Source organism: Magnolia sinica, chromosome 6 (genome assembly GCF_029962835.1).
Source record: "Magnolia sinica isolate HGM2019 chromosome 6, MsV1, whole genome shotgun sequence".
Classification (NCBI taxonomy): domain Eukaryota; kingdom Viridiplantae; phylum Streptophyta; class Magnoliopsida; order Magnoliales; family Magnoliaceae; genus Magnolia; species Magnolia sinica.
Window position 1 is genome coordinate 19,635,426 of NC_080578.1, and position 27,264 is coordinate 19,662,689.

Consider the following 27,264-nt stretch of genomic DNA (forward strand, 5'->3'; position numbering starts at 1 on the left):
AACCATAGATACAAAAGATTAACATGATCGATGGCTCCAATGGGCCACACCAATGGGAACAACATTAAACTGCTCCTAAAACCTCTTAGTTGATATTTGGATCAAGATGTTTTTTGTATTTTCATTTAATCCTTGTCAGTCACACCTAATTAATATGTTTGGTTAAAGATAACACCGTGGTGGCACGACACACAAACCTATGGTTGTCATCCCAACCCATTGTACCCTTTGGTGTGGCCCACCTGGATTGTGGATTTCTTTAATTTTAGGCCCCAAGTTGTAGATTTGAAGACAGGGCCTGATGTACACACTGGATTGCCCCACAAGATTGGGTGTTCTATGCGCTACACTAAGCAGGGGTATACATAGACATGGTTGGCCCTACTGCTTAGAACGGGTATTGTAGAGGATTCCGGTTCCAAACCTCATCGTTGGAAATCCATGGATTTGGAGCTTGATTTATCTGTCAAATCCAAATTCAATGCAAAATCATGATTTTAACAAGTTCATGGATTTACCAAATTCATATTCTCATTTCTTTTATCCCAAACAGGGTCGCAGTATGTACAAACTACACCAGTCTACTACATTACAGCGTGAAATCAGATGTGAATGAAAATAACCCATCTCAAGAGGTCTTTTAAATTCTCCTCAACCGCACAATGCAAGTACAACCCACCTACACTCTGGATGAGGCTGATACTTGGGGCATCACTCTCGCAATCTGCAGCGGCATGTGGATGGTTATGATTCCGCACACGTGTCCCCAGTGGAAACCTATGCAGTGGGGCAGAAGAAACAGAACCTTTCAAAAGTATATGCACAGAAAACAGCCCACATTCAACATGATCTCAGATTTAAAATTAAATGATTTTATGGTGGCAGCCAAACAGGCCCATCTGTAGCTGTAACTCACATTTTCAGATTTCCTGCTTCTCATCCAACTGGTAGTCATCTGCCAAGGCATGCTTTGCAGACAATCTCCAGCGCGCCCGTCTCAACTACAAGGAAATCTGCTATTTTATCCATGCAACTCTCTGCGGATCTGCATTACGCTATTCTCTCCTTGCCCCTAACTTCTCGTCTCTGACTCTAATTGTACACATCAACTAAAACATACAGAACCAAATGGGACCCACGTCCTACCCGCCGTACACTTGATCAATTCAAAGGACCCAAAGTTGGTGAAACGACAGAACCAACGGACCATGTCTTATTAATGGCCAATCGTTCCAGAAGACTCACCGCATCAAGCTGGAGCAAGATCCAGGCAGGAGCATTGTTTAGCTGACCATGCAATGGTAGAGAGATGATATGGGACTTTTCTTTGGCAAGATTACTGTCTGAATGCACCGCAATATTCGAAAGTGATGATTCATCCACCATATACATGGCATGGCATAAATACACATCAAAACAGGCTGTCCCAATTACCAGTCCCAGTGATCATAAAATGGACGGCTAAAATTAAAAAGAGCAGCAGTCCATGTACAACAAAGCAGAATCAGATGGTTAAGATCATCTGATCAATGCAATTATTGGACTCTGTTCCATCGACAACGGGGTACAAATCTCAGAAAGTCAGAATTGCCATACATAGATGGATACCATGGGTACAAATGATGAGTCACCCATCTTGAAATTGGTGGGCATAGACCACTGTTTCCTAGTTCAAGTCAATCTTGGCTTGTAGTTATGTATGAGTCTCCTCAAAGAGACCCCCTTGCAGGCATAGATGCGGAGAGCTTAAGCTGCACAGGATATGTTACGAAGTGCTGTTGCCACTGGAGACACTATCAACGGCTGTGAACTCACATGCCCAAGTTGTTACAGAAGCTGCGCTTCAGGCTGATGCTTCCAGGTCTGGTAGACGGATTTTAGATAGAAGTTTTCAACAACATGATCATGGCTAAGGTGAGCCGTGAGCAGGGATTGCACGCCCTTGATGTAACACTGTGGCTGAGTTTTTACATGAAGAGAGACAAGGGATCCGAGATATATATTTTAGTTGATCAGCTTACGTCCCACTGGAAGAGATGGGCATTTTGACATTCAGTGATAAAATCAAAGTAGACCAACACTTTGATAAGCACATACGAGTATGTCATGGACATAGTTTAAGTTACCTTCGGTCTTTTGTTGACTGCTTTCTTGTAATATTCCTCCATTTATCCTTGAGGTCGACCTGCGTACGAGTTTTGTGGAATACGTGGTGACCGGATTCCAAAATCATCGTCCATGGAATATTTTTATCACCACTTCTTGAATATCTATGCACTGCTTCCTGCATCAGTGAAGAGAAATCAATAAATCTTGAATGCTTAAAATCTGCAGGAAAAAGGTAGGTAAAATAAAAACCAACCCACCACAAGAAAGCAAGGTCACCAGTCCCATACTCTTAATCCTAAAACCTGGAAATCTAATCGACCCAATAAACAGAAAATGAGGCTAGGGTTCCATGTTAGTACATGAATCTGGCCAAACTGAGTCAAGTCAACCGACCAGCATTCTGAATTGAAGAGTTCTTGAAATTAGATGGAAGTCAAGAAAGAGGGTGACGCCTAACAAACTAATGGCATAAACTTTGTAGCATTTCCACAATCACCATAATAGGGTTGGACAACCTTGCTATGGAAACTAATTAACTATGAAATCCTTAACCTAGAACCCAGGAAGTAATAATCAAAACACTTAATTTTGAACCCATAACTTTTTTTTGTTCTTTTTCTGAAAGATGACATTTTTTAGTGATAAACAGGCTGAAAGGCCAGCAAAATACAAAAACTTACAATACATCCCAAACACTACAAGAGAAAGAGCAACCTCTCGTAACAGCAAATACCAATGTCCAATTAATTACATTACTTAAAACCTTGCTAAAGACTCCCAAAATGCTCCCTGACAAATTATTGAAACATCAGTTGTTCCTTTACCGCCAAATGGCCCATTAACTAGGATCAAGAACTTGGCTGAGCTAACACAAATGTAGATCCACTTTCAAGCCGACCCAACGCATAATCCAAAAAATCTCAATCAATGTGATCATACGTCTTCTCCAAATCTAGCTTACAAACTATGCTGCCACAACCTTTCCTTAATCCTCAAGTCCATACTCCTGAGCAATCAAAGCACTATCGGAATATGCTTTCCTTCCACAAAAGCACCTTGATATTTCGAGTTGACCTTCCTGAGAATAGACTTGAGTTGGGAAGATAAGACTTTGGCTAGAATTTTGTAGAAGGCCCCCAGCAAGATTATCGGCTTGAAGTCCTTCAAACTGCACCCACTTTCTACGGAATCAACACTATACAGGATGCACCCAACTCTGCCAAAAGCCTACTGCTCTCGAAGAACTCCCATATGAAAGCCACAACATCAGACTTAACTAGGCTCCAAAAGACTTAAAAAGAAAGTAAATAAATAATAATAATAATAATAATAATAATAATAATAATAATAATAATAAACAGAGAGAGAGATAAGCCAAGGGAAAACCATCTGGTCCCAGCTTTATCCCTCCCCAACTCATCCACAACTAACTTGATTTCTTCCTCTAAAACCGGCTGCTCTAGGAAGGCTGCTTCTTCTGTTGAAATGGACTGAAAAGAAATGTTATCCAACCTTAAAAACAACAGTTGCTGATAAAAACTAATAATAGCCTCTCCCCCCTTCACCTTTCTCCTCTTCCCTTACGCCATCTATCACCACACTAAGAATTTTGTTGAACCTAGCTCTCGCACTAGCTAGGCCTTAGAAAAACTTGGTATTATTATCCCCCTCCTTCAACTTGGTAGCCCTCGATTGTTATCACCACTTAATCTCTTCCTCCCTCAGGCAACTCTTACACTCTAAAATGAGTGCCTACATTCTAGCTTTCTCCCCTTCCATGACCCTCAATGTCTGACAATTGCACTTCATTAAGAATTGCACTTGTCTCCTATTCCTTCCTACCATAGATTTCCCTTTTCCACCTACCATTCTCCCCTTTTAAAAGCCTCATCTTCTGACAAAGAACAAAGCCCAGGTAACCATCAGCCACAAAAGTTGCCCACCAGTCCTTAACCAAATCCACAAAGTCATCCACTTCAAGCCAAGCAAGCTCGAACCTAAAAGGTCTCAGACCCCAATCATCCTCCACAACTTTGAGAAAAATTGGGCAGTGATCAGAAATGGTTCTCACGACAGGGCACTAGGACATGAACGGAAACAACTCAAGCCATTTGGGCAAAATGAAAAAACGATCAATCTTGGACTAGGCAGGCTTAACCTGACCATTCGACCATGTGAATCTGATGTCCCCCATTGTAAGATGTACTTAATTGTTTTTCTTCACCCATGCTGAGAAATCTGCCATTGCCAAATCCCACAAATTGTCCATGTCTATTGAAGGCACCTCATAAGGAACTCTAATTGAATAAGAGAACGCCTTCCACTAGCTCAGAGGCCATCATCACCCATAGGTTCAATCACTGCAGGGAGTCACAAACTGTCACTAGCTATAGCCTTTCCTTGGGAAGGGCTCCTCTCCACAGAGGAGAAGAAAAGGCAAGTGTTTCTAACCGGGCCTAAAATAAGCCTAATTTTGCATGTGGAATCACTTAACAGAGAGCAACATGTACCACAAAAGCTTCGGACATCGCACGAGCCTCTCCCTTCACACAAGTCCCACTAAACTCATCCCTCTCCGGGCTACGTATCACTTGCCCCAAAGAGGATTCTGACGAACCATCTCTCCTCCACGTGTTGATCGAAGATGATACCTGAAGGCCAATTTTGTTAAGACTCGAGAGTCTCATCACATTCAACATAAATGCACCACTGCCCTCCTCCAACTCATGCACGCAGCTAGTGCCATCTAGCCTGTCTGGCGAGCACATTCAAGTAGCAATGACACCTGCTGACAATCGATAGACCTTTGTCTGCCACTCCCACCTATACTCACTATCGTTCTCCTGCATTGTCAAATACATGTCATTTCCCTCCTCGATATTCCCATGGACAACCAGAGCTCTCTCTCTCTCTCTCTCTCTCTCTCTCTCTCTCTCTCTCTCTCTCTCTCCACTCGACTTTCTCTTCATCTTCATAGACAGCTTGATATCTCCTACCACCAGATTCACCCACTCTTGCGCCTAAGAAGAATGACAATTCCTGACACACAATCGTCCCACCAGGAGCTTAGTGAGGTCCTCCATATTGGGGTCGATAGCCAACTCTCCCACTAGCCTGTCTGGCGAGCACATTCGAGTAGCAATGACACCTGCTGACAATCGATAGACCTTTGTCTGCCACTCCCACCTATACTCACTATCGTTCTCCTGCATCCCATGGACAACCAGAGCTCTCTCTCTCTCTCTCTCTCTCTCTCTCTCTCTCTCTCTCTCTCTCTCCAAACAGTTGCGCCTCCGCAACCCCACCTACTCCCTGCCCATGCAACAAAAAGCGACATGTGACCACCGAAACTTCTCCAACTCCACTCGACTTTCTCTTCATCTTCATAGACAGCTTGATATCTCCTACCACCAGATTCACCCACTCTAGCGCCTAAGAAGAATGACAATTCCTGACACACAATCGTCCCACCAGGAGCTTAGTGAGGTCCTCCATATTAGGGTCGATAGCCACCTCTCCCAGAAACACACCCGCTAGAAGATTTTCCACACCACAATTTCAACGGAAGGTCCCACAGCTGAAACCAAACCTCTTTCTACCTGAGCACCTAAACAAGCTCCCAGCCAACAGGACCCTATCAATCTCCACCCCCGACTTCATTGACAAAGGCATCTCCGAACAGTTTAGCATCTTTAGGACCCCTTGCCCCTTCACCACCCAACAATTCAAGGTGAGCCACTCCTTCACTGCAACAATGGAGGCATAGGGCCAAAATGAGATTGCTAACAACCTTTGAAAGAAATCCCAGCACCCTAAAACTTCTTTGGATGAACCTTATTCGTTGGCCCATCAACCTCCTAGCTACTCCATACCCACCTTCCTTTTAATCAACCGGCAGAAGGATGTTCTGCACCTCCTTTCTCACCTCCTTCACACCCTCTCCTTTTCCCTCGCCCCCATCTATGCCCTCTCCCCTCACCATACCCCTTGAAACCACATCACTAAATGACCACAAACCCCTCGAGACCAAGCTATCAAAAGGACCCCCCTTCCCTCCACCGCCCATATCTCCTCCCTCAACTACCCCACTTCCTATTCTCCCCACCTTTGCCCTCATACAAATCGCTCCCTTATTAGCAATCTCTGAGCTGAATCTCCCCATCTTCACCAACAACTTCCTCCCTTGAAAGATCCTCCCATTATATGTAGCAAGCCCACATTTAGCCTCGTCGAAGTTCGACATCCAAACAAAAGTGCAGCCCCTCAAGATAATCACTTATGAGACCTTTCCGCAATTCCCAAATGCCTTCACCAGATGCCACTCCCTCCAATCCCTAGAAGGTTCCCAATAAACAACGTTGGGAGCTCCATTAGCTCCCTTCTTCCACTGCTTGTACCCCTCATTGTTTTGCTTTGTCTCCTACCACAAACCGCCGTCTAATCCCCCTCCTCCCAAGCCTTGATGGTAGATACCTAATCATCCCTCAAATCTATCCCCTTACCCTTCCCTTTGCCCCATCCCTTGATTTTGTAAGTTTCCTGGCCCGGACTTCCTTTGTCAGCCCACAAGCCCCGTCCAAAACAATGTAAATCTTCTCCCTGACCTTTATTTTTCTTTGTAACGATCTTCCTCTTTCCTGTTCTAACGACCTCCTGGCTGATGTCCCCCTCGACAAGAATCCCCTCGTCACTGCATCTCTCAACCAGACCCTTCTCAACCAGAGACCTTTGGAAGCCCAGAACACTAGTTTGTAGATTCTTAAATCTTGAATTACAATAAGCACTACGGTCAGGAACTCATTAGTCAGCTGAGGCACAAGCCTGGGATAAAGTATTGAAATAATTAGAATGGATGCATGAAGAAATTATGGATAGAGTGCAGTTCCAATGTCCAATCAGAGATCACAGGATTCCTGAAAATCTCTTTGAAGCTTGCTGATGCATTTTTTAGAATTAGACCATGAAGCAAATGAGAAACCACAACCAAAAATTGTGAATATACATGCTGGATTTGAGCATAAAAATCAGCAACGATTTCCAAAAGTAACCATGTGCAGGATTTCGAAAGAAGATAAGATACTAAGGGTGTGTGTGATTTTGAGGATTCCATGAGAAACGAAATTAATTTCCCTTGATTTGACAATTTCCCGCTATTTGATTTGCAAGGAAAAGTGGACTCCACAATCTCATCATTAGGCTCTTCCATATTTCGTTTTTTTTCTAACACAAGAAACAAGGTAACAAATATTAAATGAAAATGGGATTTCACATGAGTTTTCCTTGCAAATCAAACACAGCCTAGTTTTGGAATCCACTATTTCCCTCTGATGGTGGAAATGATCATTACTTTTCCCTTTCTTTTCTCAAGAAATCCTCAAAATCAAACATGCCCAAGTTCTTATTTGAGAGATAAGAAAAGGTTTTATTAAACAAAACCAAGGGAGTGGTACAGCCTAGAAAATGATAGGTCACTTCCCCTTAGCTCATTCACCAATTCATTTCCCTCACGACCGACATGGGCAAATAATATGTTCAGCCTAGAAGGCAGGATATGAATTTCATCGAACATGTAGGCCAGCTTCCAAGGATCATATAAATCATTCCCCACCCAAGCTATGACATTCCTGGAATCACCATACACAATAGTGGGAACCGGAAAACCTCAAAGTAAAAAAGATGAAGACCCTCCCACAAGTAAAGGTTTCATCACTCGCCACATTACTACTTCAATAGTACCTATGGACCATCAAAGTTGAGCCTCCAATGGAGGATGCCAATTCCTTCGATCCCATCTACAGTTTGATTCATATAAAAGACACGGGTTTGATTGAAGGACGGCTGCTCCATGGTTAGATTTCTTGCTATAACTTTGTAAGCATTTCTATTAGCCTCGGGCTGATTTTAGGAGTGTGCATATTTATGTAACCTTTGTATCATGTTATTTCATTAAGTGCTGTTTAGATGAGGTATGGAGTAGCAACTACATCAAAGTACACATGCCTTTAAAGCTTCTTCCTCTTCTTTGGTCCAACGAAGTTTAGTTCGCCTCGCGTATGGAAATGCAGGGTTCGTACTGCAAAATAAAAAACAGATTGGAACATCGATTACCATTGATATATATTCATAATAATTAATATCAGATTTTGCCCTGCACATTATTGAACAGTTACATTTTCCATGAAAGCATGCACAGAAAATAAAGCTTGCAGAAAAAAGAGGGGAAAAAAAAGAAAAAAAGAACCATCATCATCATCTAAGCCTTATGCCAGCAAACTGGGGTCAGCTACATGAATCCTTTTCTGCCATTCATACGCCCTAGCATGAGTTTGGAATGCCATATTGTTCAGATTCATGTTGGAAATTTGAATCCGAACAAAGCATGACTTATGCCACAGGAAACAAACTGTTCCCTCCCCCTTTCATTATTAAAACAACTGAAATATTTACAGTCCCATAAGAACTCAACTGAAGTCAGCTTTCAACAATATCAGGCTGGGCTCTGTTTCTTTTATTAGCAAAACAACTGAAATATTTACAGCCCCATAAGAACTCAACTGAACTCAGCTTTCAACAATATCAGGCTGGGCTCTGTCTAGCATGAAAAAGAAGCAGAGTGTGTGTTTAACAACAAAAAGAAGTAAGGTGCCTTCATTAAATACACGCAAGCCAATATCCCATTAACTTCCTCCCTCTGCTTTGTATTTGGCTGTGGTTCCATGCGTCCATTAACATCAACATCAATGCTGGCATGACCAACATAATTCTAAACTGATGAAGAAACAATCCCAAATGGATGGCAGATGCAAAAAAGCAAGCAATGAATGGCTGTCTCATCGTCCTAAAGGCACAGGCAACAACTGCTAATGGCGGTTTTGTCAAATAACCACTCTCTAAAAGCTCGAGCCTTTAGAGCATGGGGTATCAATGTATATCTGGGGACTTTAACACTCCCCCGAATATGTGGGGTGGAACTCCGCACGGGAACATACTGGGCAAAGGGTGGAGGGACACTCACACCATAAACAGGCCTGGCTTGATTTTCCGGTCCACGGGCCGAACTTGATTTTCCTGGCCCCCGTGGGAGAATATATTACAGAGGCATATTTGTTGCTCCCGGGATTCAAACACAAGACCTTTCACTCCCATACCATGTCAAACAACCACTTTCTCTAAAAGCTCGAGCCATTAGAGGATGGTGTGTCAATGTATATCAAGGTTAACAGGTTTTACTCCTGCACGAATTATCATTTAAAAACCCCATTTCGGCCCACTAGCCAAGCAAAATAAGAAATTCTGAGTGGGTGTGCAAATGGGTTGGGTTGAGAGGGATCCCAAACTCAACCTATTCAATAATTGTGTCAGAATTTTGGCCCTAGACCCAATACACTAAAACTCAGGTTAGGTCTGGGTCAAGTCCAAGTAAAAAGATCGACCCATTTATCTCGAGATTGGGTTTGGGTCAGGTCAGGGTCAGGTATGAAATTTACAAGTAAGTTTTCACACAAGTAATATTCCAATATAATTTCCTCCAAATCCCAAAACACTGATTTGAATTTCTAATCTAAGATGGCTTTACTACCCACCATTGGATCCCATCCAAAGGTTCCTAATCTTCCGCTTGCTCTAGGTTAGTATTAATTAATAAACCAAATGTTTCGAATTCCTTAGATTAATAAGTACTTTTCCTGGGGTCAGGATTGGGTTAGGGTCTGCGTTGGGTTATTTAGTAATTCAGGTCAAACTTTTGGACCCAAACCTAGACCATGGATCCAAATTTTGAACTCAGACCCACTCATTGTCGGGTCTGGTCCAATGACCTGTTGGATGGACTTGATACATTTGCACCCCATCTAGCACCTTCGCACCACAAAACCAAGCTGTCGGAGTCTATTTTAGAATGTCCAAATCCGGACCCATTTAAAAACTACTTTGGATCAAGTTAGGGTAATTTTGAGAGGTCCCAAACCCGACCCATTTAGTAATTCAGGTCGAACTTTTGGATCCAAATTTTGGAGTCAGACACACTTATTGTTGGGTCTTTGCTCCAATGACCCAGTGCATTGACCTGATACATTTACACTCCAACCTAGTGCCTTCGCACCACAAAGCCAAGCTGTTGGAGCCACTCTACCTCTTCTCTCCCTACCTTCCATCCACAAGCATAGAAAGATTTGACAGAGAACCTTCCGTTCTTTCCCATTTCAAAACCTTCTAATCTTTCGGTAGATCAAACATCTTCCAGCCAAACTAGAAGCCCATTTAGCTCTTCCCCCTACGCCCTTAAGTTTCTTTCTAAATAGCGACAAGTTGACAATTTGCTCGCCAACCTTTCAAAAACCTCATTAACATTGACATAAATACCCGATGCCATACCATGAAGAGAACCAAACTTGATTTCAATGTTCAAAATAGCGAAAAGCATGCAATGCAGCGTTCACTCCTCTGCAGCATAATGCATAAGCTATATAGCGTGTAGCATAAGCTATTACTGCTGCTGGATTTTTAATTAAGGATGTGTTTGGTTGCAAAGACTAATCATGAAGATAAATAGCTACACAACAGATTAACATTGTGCTTTTTTTTTCCTTTTTTTTCGAATTTTTATTAACATAGTTATTGATAAAATCATTGAAAACACGAACTAAGTTTTAGTGAAACTAGAAAAATGTAACAAATCATTGAGAACATTAATTGATTTTGTGTTCGTTTTTTTTTTTAGCCAATTGTTTTTTTTAAAAAGATAACGAGGAGAATTCATTGAAGAAAGGGAAAAAAGATACAAAAAGGACTGCTGAGATAGCAGAACAACTAGGAAATTAAAAACAAAAGGTCATGACTAGAGAGACCATCAACTAAAATAGACCACTCAACAACCAGATTAGTAACCCTCTCCCAGACAGCATGAAACGAGGAGCTTTTGTCATTGAAACACCTGTTGTTTCTTTCTTCCCAAATTGACCACCAGATTGCAAGAAGCGTCACACGCTAAACCCGAGTTTGGTTTTTACCGAACTTAATCCCGTGCCAAAATGGCAGCAAAGCGGAAGGAGATTGCGGAATATAGGTGCTGATCTTGAATTTTCTGAACGCGTTCGTCCAAAGGTTGGAGATAAACTGGCAATGAATGAGGAGATGTTCAATCGATTCTTCCGCCTTCATGCAACATAGACAGACATTAACAATTTGCATGCCTCTCTTCCTTAAATTATCAACAGTGAGGATCCGTTTCCTTCCAGCTAGCCATGCGAAGCAGATGAATTTAGGAGGGACCGGGTACTTCCAAATGAAATGAGCCGTGAGATCCGACAGGGCAAGAGACGGGCTGAGCAGGGAATAGAGAGATCTGACCGAGAAGGAGCCAGAGTTCTCCCTGAGCCAAATCGGCCTATCTTTAACCGCAAAGTTCAAAATCATTTGAGAGACATGATCGAGAAGCTCCACAAATTCGTCAACTTCCCAATCGTGGAGATTTCTTGTGCATTCGACAGACCAGACAATGCCGGTTGAATGAAATTCATAGCAGCGAGTGACAGGGATGGATTTATCAGGGTTGAGACGATAGATGTTCGGAAAAACGAATTTGAGAGGTGCGTCGCCCACCCAAGTATCGTCCCAGAAACTTATGAGAGCACCATCGCCAAGACGAGACCCAGTATTGGCAATGACTTCCTTCTTAGCTCTTACGATCCCTTTCCAAACAGAGGAGGCTCTATAGGACGTAGAATCCTTGGTCCACCAGTTGCCTTGAGAAGTGCCATATTTTCCTTTGATAATAGAATTCCAGAGGGCATCATTACCGAGGCCAATCTCCAGGTCCATTTGCCAAGAAGCGCACGATTCATGGATTTCAAGTTTCTGATACTTGCACCTCCCTCCTGAAAATGTTTGTAGACGTGATACCAGTCCAAGAGGTGAAATTTCTTCTGAGAATCTTTACCACACCAGAGGAAGTCACGACGAAGTCTGTCAATCTGTTGAAGGACTGAGGAAGAACATCAAAATAAAGACATGAAATGAACTAGTAAATTGGAGAGAGCCGATTTGATAAGCGTTAGGTGACCCCCCATGGAGAGGTATTGACATTTCCATCTAGCTAAGAGTTTCTGGAATCTGTTAACCACTCTGTCCCACGTATTTTTAGGAGGGCCAAAAGATAGAGGAAGGCCCACAAAGGTGGAGGGGAAGCGAGCAGCCCAAGATATTGGCATAAGAGGACAAGTCTTCATCCGAGAGATTAACGCCATAGATTTTAGACTTGGAGAGGTTGACTTTCATACCCGAAACTGCCTCAAAGTAGATAAGAGAAGTGCAAAGATTGTCGATATAGGAGGGGGCCGCTTCCGAAAATATTAATGTATCATCAGCGAACTGGATGTGAGAAATAGAGGTAGGGACACCCGGCATAGAAATGCCTTTGAGAATTCCGACATGTTGACCACGGGTAAGCATCTGCGAGAGGGCTTCACCAACTAAAAGAAATAGAAGAGGGGATAGGGGGTCGCCTTGACGGATGCCTCTCGAGCTTTTGAAGAAGCCATGCGGTGATCCATTAACGAGAACTGAGAAATGGGCTGATCCTATGCATGCCTTGATCCATCGTCGCCATATATTCCCAAAACCCATGCGCCCATGTGATTGATTTTAATTGATTTAGCCAATTGATTTTAATGCTTGAGTGAAAAATAACATGCAGTATAAGCTACATATCATGTAGTTGTAGGCTACATAGCCTGTAACTTACTATAATCAGCATGAAGCATAGACTACATGCGACTTAAGCTAGTTTAGTGAGCTACGCCTACGAAACATGAAGGCTAAGTTACGCTACATGGTGTAAGCTACACACTATGTAGCATAAAACACTGCTTGATATTGAGAGGTACGATCCCGCACCCCTCATCTTCCCAAAATTTGATGATGCCCCCGTCTCCTAGATCATACTGAATGCTTCAATCGAAAGAGGTTTCCAAAGCAAAATCTTTTCCAGACCCTTGAGCATTTTACGCATGGAGGAGATTGTCGTGCTTTGAGCATGTTCAAACCACATGCTTCCTTAGTGAATTCTCTTTCCCAAATTGCCAAAAGTTACCCCCACCCACACCTACGTTTCAACACACACACACAACCCATTTGTAGGAAAGGGTACCTTCCAATGTAATTGTTACGATCCCAGTGGTTTAAAGAGCCTAGCTTGATGTGTTTTATCAGTCTCGGGGCTTTTAACGTATTGGTTAGGTTCTTAACAATTGGTATCAGAGCCAGCACCATATCCTGTATTCAAGTCACAAAAGGGGCAACCTGTGGAAAGGGCAACCTGGAATGAAAGTGAAAGCTGCCACAGCATGGAATGGGCTACCTGAGCAACCGAGTATAGCCGCCAAGTGGAAAGGGCTACCTAAGCAACCGAGTGTAACTACCCAAGTGCAACGGGCTACCTGGATAACTAGAGTGCAACCTCCATGCCCTGCAAAGGGCTATCCGGAAAAGAGGCCAGAGTGATTGATGCCACAGAGTAGGCCACCATGGACGTTGGCTATGGAGCGTGGTGGAAAGTTACAATCCCAGTTGTTTAAAGAGCCTAGCTTGACGATTTCATCAATCTTAGGGTTTTTGACGTATTGGTTAGGTTTTTAACAGTAACAAATAATGCTTGAGGCAATCTTCCATCCCTTGCCATTAGAAATCCCATCTCAATTTTTCCCACTTACCAACAATACTTGTTGGGCACAGAAATAACATGTAGTGGATAGGCATAGGCGCATAGCTGACAAGACTACTTTGATAATAGTAATACCACTTCCTAATGAAAAGTATTTGCCTCTTTAAGCAGATAATCTCTATTGAACCCTTTGAATAGTAGGGTCCCTAATGCAGGGGCATTTTCACACCGGGCTTGAGTGGGGCGGCTTGTGGGATGCAGGGGCACACTCGGGGTGGGCGGCCCGTGTGAGGCAGGTGGCTCGTGTGAGGCGGGTGTCTCGTTTGAGGCGGTACCCATGTGATTTGGGGCCTACAAGGGGTGTTCGGCCGAGGCCCTAACCCATGAGATGTGGGGCTCAAGCTATGAGATAAAGGAATTGATTCGCCATGCTCTAACAGTTCAAGCTTTTAAAGCAAGTGGTTAATTGTCCTGCATCAAATTGGTATCAGAGCGGGAGGTCTTGTGTTCAAGACTCCTCACTGAGGGTGATTAATGCAGGGGCATTTTCACACTGGGCTCAAGTGGGGTTGCCTGTGAGATGTAGGGGCACACTTAGAGTGGGCGGCTCGTGTGAGGCAATACCCATGTGATTTGGGGCCCACGAGGAGGGTTCGGCCGAGGTCCTAACGCATGAGATGTGGGACCTGGGCTATGATATAAAGGAATTGATTCGTCGTGCTTTAACAATTCGAGCTTTTAGAGCAAGTGGTTAATTGTCCTGCATCAGTCCCATAAATGCTCCTTATATCTTTGTAACAAAATATGTGTCTATTTTATAGCCTAAGTAATCATTCGTAAAAAGAAAGAAAGAAAACTCAAATCTTATTCAAATTTCCCCTTTGGAGGGGTTTTACTGAATTGCAGACTTAATGTACATTCTTGCAATTTTTTTGGGCATTTGGAGGGAACGAAACTCGTGCACCTTTCAAGATTCTCAATCCTCTCCAGATCGAGTCCTCTCCCATATGTTGTGAGGTGTTGATGAGTGGGAGGCCAGTATCAGGCCTTCAAATCTGTTGGCCATCTCTCCTTAGTTTGGTCCGGTGAGGCTTGCCCCGAACTTGAGTTGTATAGATCTTACTTTTTCTTATTTTTTTTCTCTTCTTCGTTTCGTTTTATCTCTCTGTTTCTGATTTTGTTTATTGTTTTTTCTTTTTCTGTTTTTCTGTTTTGTGTTTTTCTTTGTTGCTTTTTGGCCTTTTGGCTTTTAATATTTGCATCCTTCCAAAAAAACAATATGTAAATTTCAGGTGGTGACATACCACAAGCCCCTAATTACATCTCCTCTAAGAAAGCCCTCGATTAAAAAGGAAAACCAAGCTTTTGATCTTACTGTATATCATATATGATGTCCAATGTGCATAGTCCATTTAGATTCTAGTCTTATGTAGCTTCAAAAGCTTCAAGGGCTGATGATAATTGAGGTCATCTTCTAGCCATGGTGTGTCCGGGAGAACTCCTTTTGCCATTAGATATTAGGCGTATCCTTAGATCTAGTTGGCTAACGATGCCTTCGATGATGATCAAAATGTGCCTTACACAGCGCATTTGTACTTAATGGATTTTGGATGAATCATGGACCTCTTTTGGCGATGAGCGCCTTGGATGATGGTCAAATTTTTGCATGGTGAGCACATTTATTGAACACATTGAGTTGTGCTTAATCGGGTCTTTATGTTGTTGTCTAATTGGATGCCCTAAGTTGTTCCAGGGTGCGGTTTTAGGTGGTTTTGTATTTTCCTTTTCTTTCTTTCTTTCTTTCTTTTTGTAGCTCTTTTTACTTGGTTTCTGCAACCATGAAATGGTAGTTGTTTCAGGAATATATATATATATATATATATATATATATATATATATATATATATATATATATATATATATATATATATATATATTGTCCTCTGAGGTTTATACCACCTAGCTAAGGAGAAATGCCAATGTCCTACACTTTAACACCTAGGTTTAGGCAGAAAAAACATAGGATGAGAGCTCAACAAGTCGTGTGTGTATTCTTGAATAGCCAAAAGATGCATGGGTGGAAAAAAAAATGAAATTTGGCTTAAGACCATGGTCGTTGGGGTGCACTTTCCCTCCTGACAAAAACACCAGGCCTTCCTGTCAGTCTGGTATGTAGAAATTCATCTGAGTAATGGATTTTGTGCCTGTGTGTAGGTTGGAATACAAAGTTGCACATGCCCAAGGTGTTAACTAGGGCTTGTCATGTGGCTCTAAACACCTATGATCCCTTCTTTTGGGGAGAAATTTTGCGCTCATGGTATATAGGCTTAACGCCATCCTTTCTTGTTTGCGTGTATCTGTAGTGTTAATGCCATTGGGACGACAACACTAGTGTGTTTCCTTCCTATGCAAATGCCTCATAGGTGGATTATTCACGACTCCAGAGCTTTAGGGTTTGTTCGTGGCCCTTGAGCCCTTACGTGATTGCCATGTAACCTTCCTATAAGAGGCTTGGTGTCCCTTGTCACATGCACAAGGAGGGAGGACCCCAAGTTTGAGATTGTTGAAAAGGGGATACTACAAGCTGGACCCTAGCCTGTAGTTAGCTTAAGTGCTATAAAAAAGGGCTATGAGTATTTTTTTTTCCTCATTCTCGACAATCTTCTAACACAACAAGGCAACCCAGGATTAAGTAAAAAGAAAGAATTGACCTTACACCCAAGAACTTCTGCAACATCAATCACATCTCGATTGCCCAAGTTAATATAAAAAAGCTTGATTTCTAGGAGATTAACTTTCGATCATCAAACCAACAGAGAATGCATTTAAGAATTGATGTCTGCTATTTGTCAGCATTACAAAGATCAAGGTGTCATCCACAAACTGTAAATGCATTATTTGAAAATCCTTTTTTTAAGAAAATCCTTTTGTAATCAATTGAATTTAAATATCCAATTGATTCATTTTGTATCTCCCTAACAGCCCCTCCTTTACTCTTTCCAACAATTTACTCAAAGTCTTTGCCACAGCTGCTAACAGAAGAGGAGATAACAAATCCTCATCTTAGGCCCCGGGGTCCTTCGAATAAACCTTTCGGCAATCCATTCCTGAGCATTGAGAATTTTGCAGGCGATAACTATTCCTTCATCCATTCTCTCCACCTCTGATCAAAACCTAACATATTGAGCATTTATTCCATTAACTCTTAGTTGATATGAAATCAGCCTTTTCCAAATCTATTTTGCAAAGAAAACCAAGCAATCCTACTTTATGCCTAGAGTCAATACGCTCATGAGAAACCAAGACATTATCCAAAATCTATCACCCTTAAAATAGCCCCATGGGAAGTAGAGATGGAACCTAACATCCTTTAAAGATGAAAGACAAGCATTTTGGCATGGATTTTGTACGCACTCCCAATTAGACTCATCATTATCATCATCATCATCATCATCATCTAAGCCCTATCCCAACTAACTAGAGTCAACTACATGAATCATTTTCCTCCATTCCACTCTATCAAGGGCCATAACTTCAGTCAAACCATAGGTTATCGTCTTTTCTTACTACATCCACCGACATCATTTTGGGCCTTCTCCTTACCATTTTAGAACATTCAACTTGTACAAACTCACTCCTACTCTAAGGTATTCCATGCTGGTAACGATGGTCGTAACGGCCACCACCATTATGTTTACGATACAAGTTCTAATAGTCAATTACAGCTCTCGTAACGGCCGTTACGATCTCTTCTTCTTTTCTTTTCCTTTAAAAAAAAAAAAAAAAAATCTGAAAAACCAGTATCGGCCCTGTAATGGACCGTTGCTGCCGTTACGAGTCTTCTTCTTCTTCTTTTTCCTAACGGCCATTATGGTCGTTACGACCCTATAACGTGTAACGGTTGTCATACCTTTACATAATGGCTGCTACGGCACACCATGCTCCTAACTTACACAATTCTTGATTTCTGTTGCACATGACCAAACCATTTAATCTTCTTTCCCTCATCTTATTACCTATCAGTGCCACTCCTAAATTCCCTCGAATGCATTGATTTCTAATTCTATCCTTGTCTTGCATCTCATCCATCTCAACTACACTCATCCTATGAACATGTTGTTCCTTAACTGCCCAACATTCTGCCCCATAAAGCATAGTTGGTCTAATAGTTATCCTATAAAAGGGCTCCCAATTAGGCTAATGGGTCCAAAATCTTTCATATTAGAAACATCGTCCTTTAGAATAACAGCAATAGAGGATGCTCCCATATCATTCCTTCAAAATATTATCTTTCTAATAAAACCCCTTAATGAAGTTCATCATCTCCCCTTCAAATGGGTCTCTCTAGGAAATAAGGCTGCTTTGTCACCACTATGATTAATCTCAACACAAGATTGTCCAAGCTCAACACCATTCCTCCATTTTAAACAATTTTTAAGTCAACAATCACTCATAAACGTGAGATTTTTCAACTTCATTTCAATCTACATCAACCTCTAAACGTGATTCACCCTTCTCACATTGGCCATATGATGGAAAATTTTCACATTTTTCTCCCCCTCGTTGAGCTAGAGGGCTCTTGACTTTTGGTGCCAAATAATTTCTTCTTCCTTTTGCTTTTCTTTCAAATTTATTATGAAACTTGATTCTTTGGTTTTTGACATTGTCAAATGTCTCCTCCTTCTACCTTCCCGTCAATCCCCTAAATATCATTGAGTGTGGACATACCTCCTCAATACTTCCAAGTAGTTTTTGTTCCACTAAGTTTAACCTTGAGCAATCTAGGTTTCCGCATCAACCTTCGACACTCCCTTTCTACCTAAAACTCTACGCACCATTTCTCAACCCTTTGCACGAAACCTTCCTCTATCCACATCAACTTGAATCTAAAAGGAATCAGACCCAACAAATCCTAGATGAGATAATAATGGGTCAATGATCAAACACATAATGTGGCTTGCCATGGATACTTAGCTTCCCACTTTCTTGTGATAATTCTTCTCTCACTGAATGGTTTTAAGAGCTTCACATGTGTTCTATATATCTATATAATGGACCAACAAGATCATCGATGGAAATTCGACAAAAGTAAAAATTGAGGGAGTCGCCACTAGCCAAGTAGCCAACAAATCTCAAAATTACAAAAGGCAAGTGTCTGTAGAGCCACGTAACCCCGAAGGTCAAATTAATATCTTTGATTTTGACTGAATGACCCTCGGTTACAGATGAGTTACAGATGAGGAAGGTTTGAGGTACCTTCTCCACCAGCAAGTGTGTGTAGTCTCTACTTTGAAGGATTCAAGCTTTTTGAATTATTGCTTTCTTTCTTTTTTAACAGAAAACTCAAATTTTATTGAAAAGAAAAGCAAAAACTACAAAGGGGATGCAAAGAGAGCGACCCAAGGGCTAGCCAAGAAACTCAAGATTACATTCCCTTAATTTAGATACATAGGAAGCTCATTCAACAGCCAACATCCTAGCCCTATGAGTATGAGAGGTACCCTCCACCGATTTTCTTTCATTTCTAAAGCATCTAGCATTTCTTTCTTGAGAAATAGGGTGCATGTACCTATTTATAGATGACATGGGTGGTTGTTTGAGAAATTTGGGTCAAGGTGGAGGGCTAAGGACATGTTGCATCACCTTATTTATCCATGGATACAAAGGGACACATGTCACCTCCTCATAAGGCTATTGGTTGGATTTGGGACTTCTTTCAAGGGTGAAAGCATGGGAAGTGCCACACAAGATATTCAATAAGTGGCCGTAATGGCTAGCCTTATGGCTGTTATGATATGGGCTATAACAGCCAAAAGGATCCTACAATGGTGAAACAAATTGAAGAAAATGTATTGACTCTGCATCGGACCATTACAGGCCCATATCGGCCATTACAGACCATTTTTTTAGAATAGCCATCACAGCCCTGTATCACATAACGGCTCCCAACGTCACTGTTACATAATGGCCACATAACCGTTTTTTAATACCGTGGTGCCACATGTTAATTTCCTAGAAATAGAGATAAATGGAGAGGCGGTTTACCAATCTAAAATGATAGTTATTATGGGAGGGTGGTTGTTTTTTAAATACTGTCATATGCTAATTTCTTACAAATAGAGATTAATAAAGAGGTGGTTTGGGAATAAAAAATGGTAGTTATTATGGGAGGGAGGTAAAAAAACATGCCAAAAATGAGGTCGTGTGTCGGCGGAAAGCTGATTCCCACACACTGGCCAGGGACCCATCTTGGACAAATGGTTCGACACGTGGGGCCCGACACATGTAGACTATTGCATTCCTACATCATCCCAACACCTTTATTTCGGTAGAATCTGGCAGATTGGGTGGGTCCTGAGCAAGGTGTCCCAAATCGTTTTGTATCGGTCGTTACGCAATACGGGGCTGAAATTAGGGCTGTTCATGAGTCAAGCTAGCTCGAAAAGCTCGCTCGAGTCAGCTCGGATTGACTCGGCTTGAATGGCCGATTCGAGCCGAGCCAAGCTAATTATTTGAAGCTCGAGTTGAGTTCAAGCTAAGTTCGACCAGGGGGCATTTCAACTCGACTCGAAGTTCGAACTCGAGCTCGACTCGGCTCGATTAATAAATATATTAAATATTAAATATTATATATATATTATATTAATATAAGTTTTAAGTTTAAACTTAAAAATAAAAAAATAAAAAACAAACCCTAGAGTCTCTACCCGACCGCACGCACCCCCTTCCCTTTCCCTTTCTTCTCTTTCTCTGCCCACTGCCAGCCGCACGCCCACCCCGACCACCGCCACTAGTTTTCATTTCAGCTCCAACAATAGTATGATTTCTATCTCTTGAGATCTACTTCTTAGGCGAGAAACCCAAGAAATTCGAGATGGGTTCTTCTCAGATTTGTTAGAGCTTCAAGGAAATCCAATGATCTGATTGGCTAGAGCTCTTTACTTGGATTTCTGATCTGTGTTCTGGTCTGTTTCTTTTCTGGTACTTGGATTTCTGCTGGTGGAAGAAGATCAAGAACAAATCGATTCTTACAGGTTTCCTCATCCGATTCGAAGCTTTGTTTGGTTTTTTCATCGGGTTTTGCTTTGATTCTCTTAAGATTTTTGAATTTTTCATCAATGGAGGAGGATCAAGAACAGAATCCATTACTCTCTCACCCAACAAGCTCGAGCTCGACTCGACTCGAACCACTAGCTCGACTTGAACTCGACTCGACAGCTTTGGCAAACAAGCCAAGCTTCAATGTTGAGCTCGAGGCCAAGCTCGAGCTCGAACTCGAGTACATCATGGACAAGCCAAGCCAAGCTTCGCCCACCTCGACTCGACTCGGCTTGATGCCCACCTCTAGCTGAAATGGGGAGGTTCAGAAAAAAAAAATGAACCGTAGCAGGCGTTATGGGGCCTACAAGGCATAATGGCCATTACGGTCTCTACAACAGTCGCTACCCACAATAACCCTGAAAAAACACAGGAAAAAAAAAAAAAAAAAAAAAAAACATATTTTTCTTCTTCTTTTTCTAAAACTGTTGCTATGGCTGCTGAAATATAAAAGGTCTGCATTCAATTCTAGGTTGTCAAATTCATAAATTTAGTAGACGGCCTGATACATCATTCTTACCAAAGACTGGACCGTTACACTACCATAAACATGTTCAAAATTATAAATGAATGCATATTTGGAATATTTACAATTTTCCAGATTTTCTAGATTTTTTTTAGCAAAAATAAAAATTGACCGATACAAGGGCGTATCACCCATTACACCCCCTATATCGGCCGTTACACCGATTCGGTGTATCCTTGGGCACCGTTACGCCCACCATTACCACTACGGTACACTTTGGTCCTAAGGCTTAATTCTTGTGAGAAATGAGAGTATTGGAGTGGGCCCTCGTAATCCTATCTGGTCACAATTTTGTGGACCTTTGTGTATGGCAGTGTGTCTACAATACTGCAGGTTCAGCTTCCTTTGGAGCATAGAGAAGGATCATGGAGATTTAGAGTGAACCAAAAAGGACAAAAAGGTTTCAAAGTGGAACTACAGACTATATGGATTTTTTGAAACTTTGATTGGTTGTCAATAGGCAATCCTCCTAGTCTGGTACTATCACACAATTTTGCGGACCATTGTATCGGGTGGCGTGTCTACAATATCATAGGTTCCTAGAAGTTGGGAACCTATCTTTTGAAAATAGAGAAGGATCATGGAGATTGAGACCCTGCCAAAAAGAACAAAAAGGTTTCAAAGTGGAAATGTAGATTGCATGGATCTTTGAAACTTTTATCAGTTGTCGATAAGCAATCCAAGCCTATCGGGGTTGGGAGTGTAATTGTCGATGAGTAGGGAAACATGTGGAAGATCTCAAGCTAGATGGGGTGGGAAACGCAAATGAGCTAGTTAGGGACAGAATTAGAATTTTTGGAGGTTCTGTTGGCTGGGATTCCAACCTTTATCTGATACTAGGCATTTCAATTCTTCAATGAAATTCATGACCCGTCCTCAAGTTTAAACGGTTTGTTTGAGCATGCGAGCAGAAATGTGAATGACATTGTGAATGCTATAGCTTTTTATTGGAGACTTTTTTATGTAAGGTTTCTCATTCATCAGAGAGGGAAAAACCTTGGAAGCTATGTTCAATATGACAAATAAAGTGAATGCAAGTTCTGTATAACCAATAACTTCAAGCAAGGAAAATAAACATTTGATCCATTAATTTGAATGAAGCTTTTCAGTTTTCAAGGATGTACCTCTAGAGGATGATGAAACAAGAAGAAATAATCACTATTTGTAATTAAGATAAACTATAAATCACATAAGAAATATAGATCACTCTAGACATCTCGAATATCAATAACTTACTAGCGCTTAGCAGGCCTTCGGCGTTTTGGAGGCTTGTCAGAGGAGAGGTCCTCTCCATTCTGGTTTCTTGTAGTTTCCTCAGCATCAATATTTGGCAGACTAGGGTCCGCTTGATCAAAAATATGAAGTCTGGGTGCACCTTTTCTTCTGCCCCTGGTACGCTTCTCACTGATTGGAGAACTCTCTGCTTCTCTACTGGGAGAATTACGAACATTACAGTCAGTGACAGTTTCGGTTTGCTTCTGATGCTTCACCCCACTCACACCTTGATGGCCGACTGCCATCTCTGCATTGCCTTTGGTTATGGAAACACCGTCTACCTCACCAGTTAGAGATGCCTCCACTTCTCTACATGACACATTGGCATCATTACAGTCAACTGCAGCCTTTGTCGTATGATGGCTTTCGGCTACTCTCACACAGTGATGATTGTCAATAATATCTCTGTGTTGCTGATCAGCGTGAATCCTATCAGGACAGTTGGCTCCCATGGTTCTTGATTCCTTTGGTTTTGTTGAAACTTTTTCAGGTGGTTGTTTCTGTCGGTTCCGATGCACTGTATCCCCACCCATGAAGGCAGATAGAGCTTTCCTTGCCAGGGAAGCCTTCTGCTTGGCTTTGCGGTATGCTGCATGCGCTCGTGTATATAAACAGAAAGGGCAGTAAAAGTTGCCATCATCCTCGAAACTAACAGATGAGCCAAGGCAGCTCTCATGAACTGTTACTGGACAGCTGTTACCACTACAAATCAATAGCTCACCTCCTTCCTCACACTTTACACAAAACTTCTGTTCTGTCCAATCTGCCGCCAGAGAATCATGAGTTACTGGGCCCTGAGAGCTCAGAAACATGTGCTTCTTGGCAGCAAATGTCTCATCATTATGACTTGTATCATGACCCCCATCTCTGCTGCTTGGTGTTTCCGGCAGCACACCATTCTCACCACTTTCCGGTAGCACACCATTCTCACCACCATCTTTGGCTTGATCAACACAAATATTTTGGGGGGCAACCTGATGTGTGGTTTCCAAATCACCATTTAGAGGTAATTCAGGAGGATCTTGCAAGACTTCCTTCCCATTTTCAAGAGCTGTTGCAGTAGAATTCTGTTCTAATTGTTGAATTTCATCATTAGTGGTACTGAACTTAAGCCTCTTTGCAGTATCATTTTCGTTACTGTTGTCTGCAGAAATTCTTTTCTTCATGGATGGGGCAGAGAGACGACATTCTTCAATAACTGAATCCTTCAGCTGATGGTAAAAACCAATAGATGGCGAGATGAATGGTAAAGAGAGCTGAGATATTGGTTCTTTCCCTAAAATACGGAAATTAAAGAGTTTGTGATACCTTTTGTATGACATATTTCGGCAGAGCAGCTCTCTTTCGGAGAATAAACTGGCTAAGGCCTTCTTTCAACTCAGCACCACACTTCCCCAGGTCACTTGATGTCACTATCTGATGGAAGATAATATACAATTCAAATAAAATTCCTAAACCATTTCTTTTTAAATATCCACAAGGAGAATGTAATCTACCTCCAAAATCCATATTGAAAAGAAAAGGCACAAAATCCCAATTGAAAGAAGTGGAAGAATTACAAAAACACCAAATCATTGTTCAAACGTCGACTTGGGAATTGGCCAAAGACCCATGCAAGTCAATGTGCCCGAGTCAAAGTGGAAATAAAGGAATCAAACGAAAAGAGAAAAAAATTAGCAAGTCTTGATTTTCACCAAGTCATCTGCAAAAAGATAAGCATGGACTTGGTTAACTCAGAAATGATTTGATGAAACTGTGAACAACATATCACAAAATTCAAAATGTGACCAGCTTTTGAACCAAGCTGTTCCCTGAATTTGGAGGCAAGTCTTGACCAAGCTGAGTCAGATCAACTTGTTGAATTTTTAGAGTACCGCCAAACATGCTAAAGCACTGGAGCATGCCCTTCACTTGAAGATCACATAACATGATTTTTTTTATTATTTTTTTTTTTTTTTCTTTTTTCACTGGGTGTGGCAACTATATAATCATAACTGATTCTAATCATCCGAGAGGAGAAATATGTCATTCCTTATTTTCATATGAAAAATGTGGCTAAATTCAATAACACTTTTTTTTTAATAGTTTCAGTTGCATCTTTCCACATCTTTCCTAAAGTGACATACTATGAAATAGAGAGCACAAAACTTCTACGGAGGCAACTTCTCAACTTCGTTTGAAGTAACCCGTGAAGGGATCAAGGCTTTAGATCAAAATAAAACTGCAAGTGGACCTATAGGGTCCATAGAGGGCCCTTGCAACCATTAGCAAAGATTTTTTATTTTTATTTTTGAAAGATATCATGGCACTCGAACCCATGAAATCAATGTTGAAACGCACTCTATCTACCACTGAGCCATGGGTTGGAACCATTAGCAAAGATCACTGTCATGAAATGCATACATTCTTCCTATTGCCCTTGAAGAAGAGCGATGACCCAACAATCAATTGGATGTGAAGAAAGCACATCAAATGCAGATCATCAACAAAAGTTCCTACATCTCTCCCACCTAGATTTCATTGGTTTTCATGGGCTTGAGTTGTTCCAAAACAAGATGTCCCATCTATGTGAATGAAACATGAAAGAGCCTTGCTCAGGCAACTTGAGAGTGCAGGATTTGGCGGGCGCCCGTGTTAGTGAGGAAAACATGTTCAATATCTAGGCTGTTCAGCAAGCGGGTCCCACCAAATATTCACCTTGGCCCAAAATCAGGTTTGTCTGTTAATCAAGCAGGAGCCACATGTTAATCTTGAAAAACCAATACAACAAGATTCAACACACACATTTCCAGTCACCAAGCCAAGAACTTGCACTCAACGAGCTAAGACCACCAGCGTAGTGGGGTCTATATTGACAAAACTTATTCCAAATAGCTAGGCCAACCTTTGGGCAGGTTGGATGTGGTAGTCGGCAGACATGTTGACACTCATGCACTAGTCGGTCACTTATGCAATCGCTGGAGAGTAACTTATTTCCATATAACCCTTCAAACAAAAAGCACAACACCAAGGAATAAACTCCATACTCTCACACAAGGATGAACCATTGAACATAGAGAAATATCGTATGAGAAACAAAAAAGTATTTTTTTTCTTGCTCTAAAACTCATATCCTCTACATATCCATGTATATATAAAGCTTTTTTTCTTTTTTCTTTTTTCTTTTTAACCAGATCCTACTATAACTAAACAACTCAAATGTGGGACCCAACTCCTAGTTATCTTTTCTAATAATGATATTAGTTTTAACATGCTTACTCTATTCACAAACCACACTCAAACTACTAAAATAGTAAACAAAAATAAAATTTAAATTCTAGCGTGGCCCACCGGCCCACCCCCTCCAATGGACACACAAGAACCGTAGATGACTCTCAACAACACATGCAAAAGAAAATGGCCCCTAAGAAAAACTTCACGAACAGTCCACATTCAGCATCCAAGCCCGACCAACCTGACGAGCAGACTGGCCTGATTCACAGTCTAGGGCACATGCGCGGCGGGACCCGCCTGATAACCAGCCCCAAGCAGGATTCTAGTCCTACTATTCTCATGGATGGAGTTATAATCGCCATCAAAACAATTCCTCACTATCGACACCACATGATAAACGACCTAGGGTTGTTTAGAAAACACGTGCTAAAATCCAAACCGTTCATTGAAAAAAAGGGATTCTTTGGATAATTTACCTCATTGAGGACATCAAGGGCGTCGACATCCGAACCAAAATCCATGGATATGTTGATGTCCGAAGCATCACTGCTCGCATTTGTAGAATTAGAAACCATCCATTCCTCCAAATATCTCAAAGAAACCCTTTCTCTAGCGGTTTTGCAGGCGTTGAGTGATGACGACAAGTCCGGAACGGCATTCATCAAAGCTGGAATGAAGAAGAAGAAGATGGTGAGCGGAAGGTCTTTCCTATGCATGTATATATGTGTGTATGCATGTATGGGTGCATGTATGGTACCATGGAGGAGGCCGGTGTCTGCTTCTTTGATGTTGGATAGGGCTTCAAGAACCCATGCCCATGCGAGGGATGTGGAGAGAGGAGGGGCCATGGAGATGGGGAAAGGGGAAGGGATCTGTTTTGGTTTTTCAAATCCGGCGCTCGATTGCCGTTGATTCTGTGGTCCGCAGCACGGACGGGCAAGCGTGCAATGGAAGCCTTGTCTTTTCTGGTTTTCGCTAACTTGCGCCTTGTAGCGTAACTGCATTTAAACTGCACCCTTGGCGGAGCATGGAGCTTGACACAGGAGGCTGATTTCCTGCCAAGTTCCTGCGCTGAGAAGATAGGTGGGGCTCACCGTGATCTTTATGATAAATTCAACCCGTCCATCCGTTTTTTGAGCTCATTTTAGTTCATTTAATTAAAAATGATTCAGATCCAAAACTCAATTTGGCCACACGAGATGAAACAGTGGGTATTCAATTATCACCGTTGAAGCATTTGTACGGGCACAAAAGTTTTGTGCCAGGCTAATTTTTTTGGTTTCTTCGCTTCATCCCGCTGGGATGAACTTATTAACGGTTTGGATGGCATATAAACATTAAGTTGGATGCAAAGAAGATTTCAACGGTAGACATTTGTTTCTAG

At 41.7% G+C, this 27,264-nt stretch overlaps 1 protein-coding gene across 5 annotated transcripts; it reads right to left on the reverse strand.

Annotated features, from left to right (window-relative positions):
- Window positions 1-513: 513 nt before the first annotated feature.
- LOC131248466 (uncharacterized) lies at window positions 514-26,891 on the reverse strand. Of its 5 annotated transcripts, XR_009172251.1 has the most exons (8): window positions 26,638-26,891; window positions 26,357-26,547; window positions 23,976-24,083; window positions 22,629-23,878; window positions 8,106-8,182; window positions 2,127-2,280; window positions 917-1,343; window positions 514-777 (listed from the first exon to the last, which is right to left on the reverse strand). XR_009172251.1 is itself a non-coding variant. In XM_058248742.1 (7 exons), exons 1-7 carry the CDS (start codon window positions 26,882-26,884, stop codon window positions 1,337-1,339), a joined length of 2,034 nt encoding a protein of 677 aa, XP_058104725.1. In that variant the 5' UTR covers window positions 26,885-26,891; the 3' UTR covers window positions 514-1,336. The 5 variants fall into 5 exon arrangements, 4 of the variants coding, with proteins under 4 accessions (XP_058104725.1, XP_058104724.1, XP_058104723.1 ...); XM_058248742.1 differs by having other exon boundaries at window positions 514-1,343; XM_058248741.1 differs by lacking the exons at window positions 514-777; window positions 917-1,343 and adding an exon at window positions 1,444-2,027 and having other exon boundaries at window positions 2,127-2,284; window positions 8,110-8,182.
- Window positions 26,892-27,264: the final 373 nt, after the last annotated feature.

What these genes read in the sequence shown, in the direction of transcription:
- LOC131248466 (XM_058248741.1), bottom strand. Translation starts at nt 26,884, where the DNA reads ATGCAGTTACGCTACAAGGCGCAAGTTAGCGAAAACCAGAAAAGACAA. An exon ending in CCCTTGATGTCCTCAATGAG is followed by an intron (nt 24,084 to 26,356) that starts GTAAATTATCCA and finishes ATCTTCCATCAG; the next exon opens with ATAGTGACATCAAGTGACCT. An exon ending in CGAAATATGTCATACAAAAG is followed by an intron (nt 23,879 to 23,975) that starts GTATCACAAACT and finishes TTTTACCATCAG; the next exon opens with CTGAAGGATTCAGTTATTGA.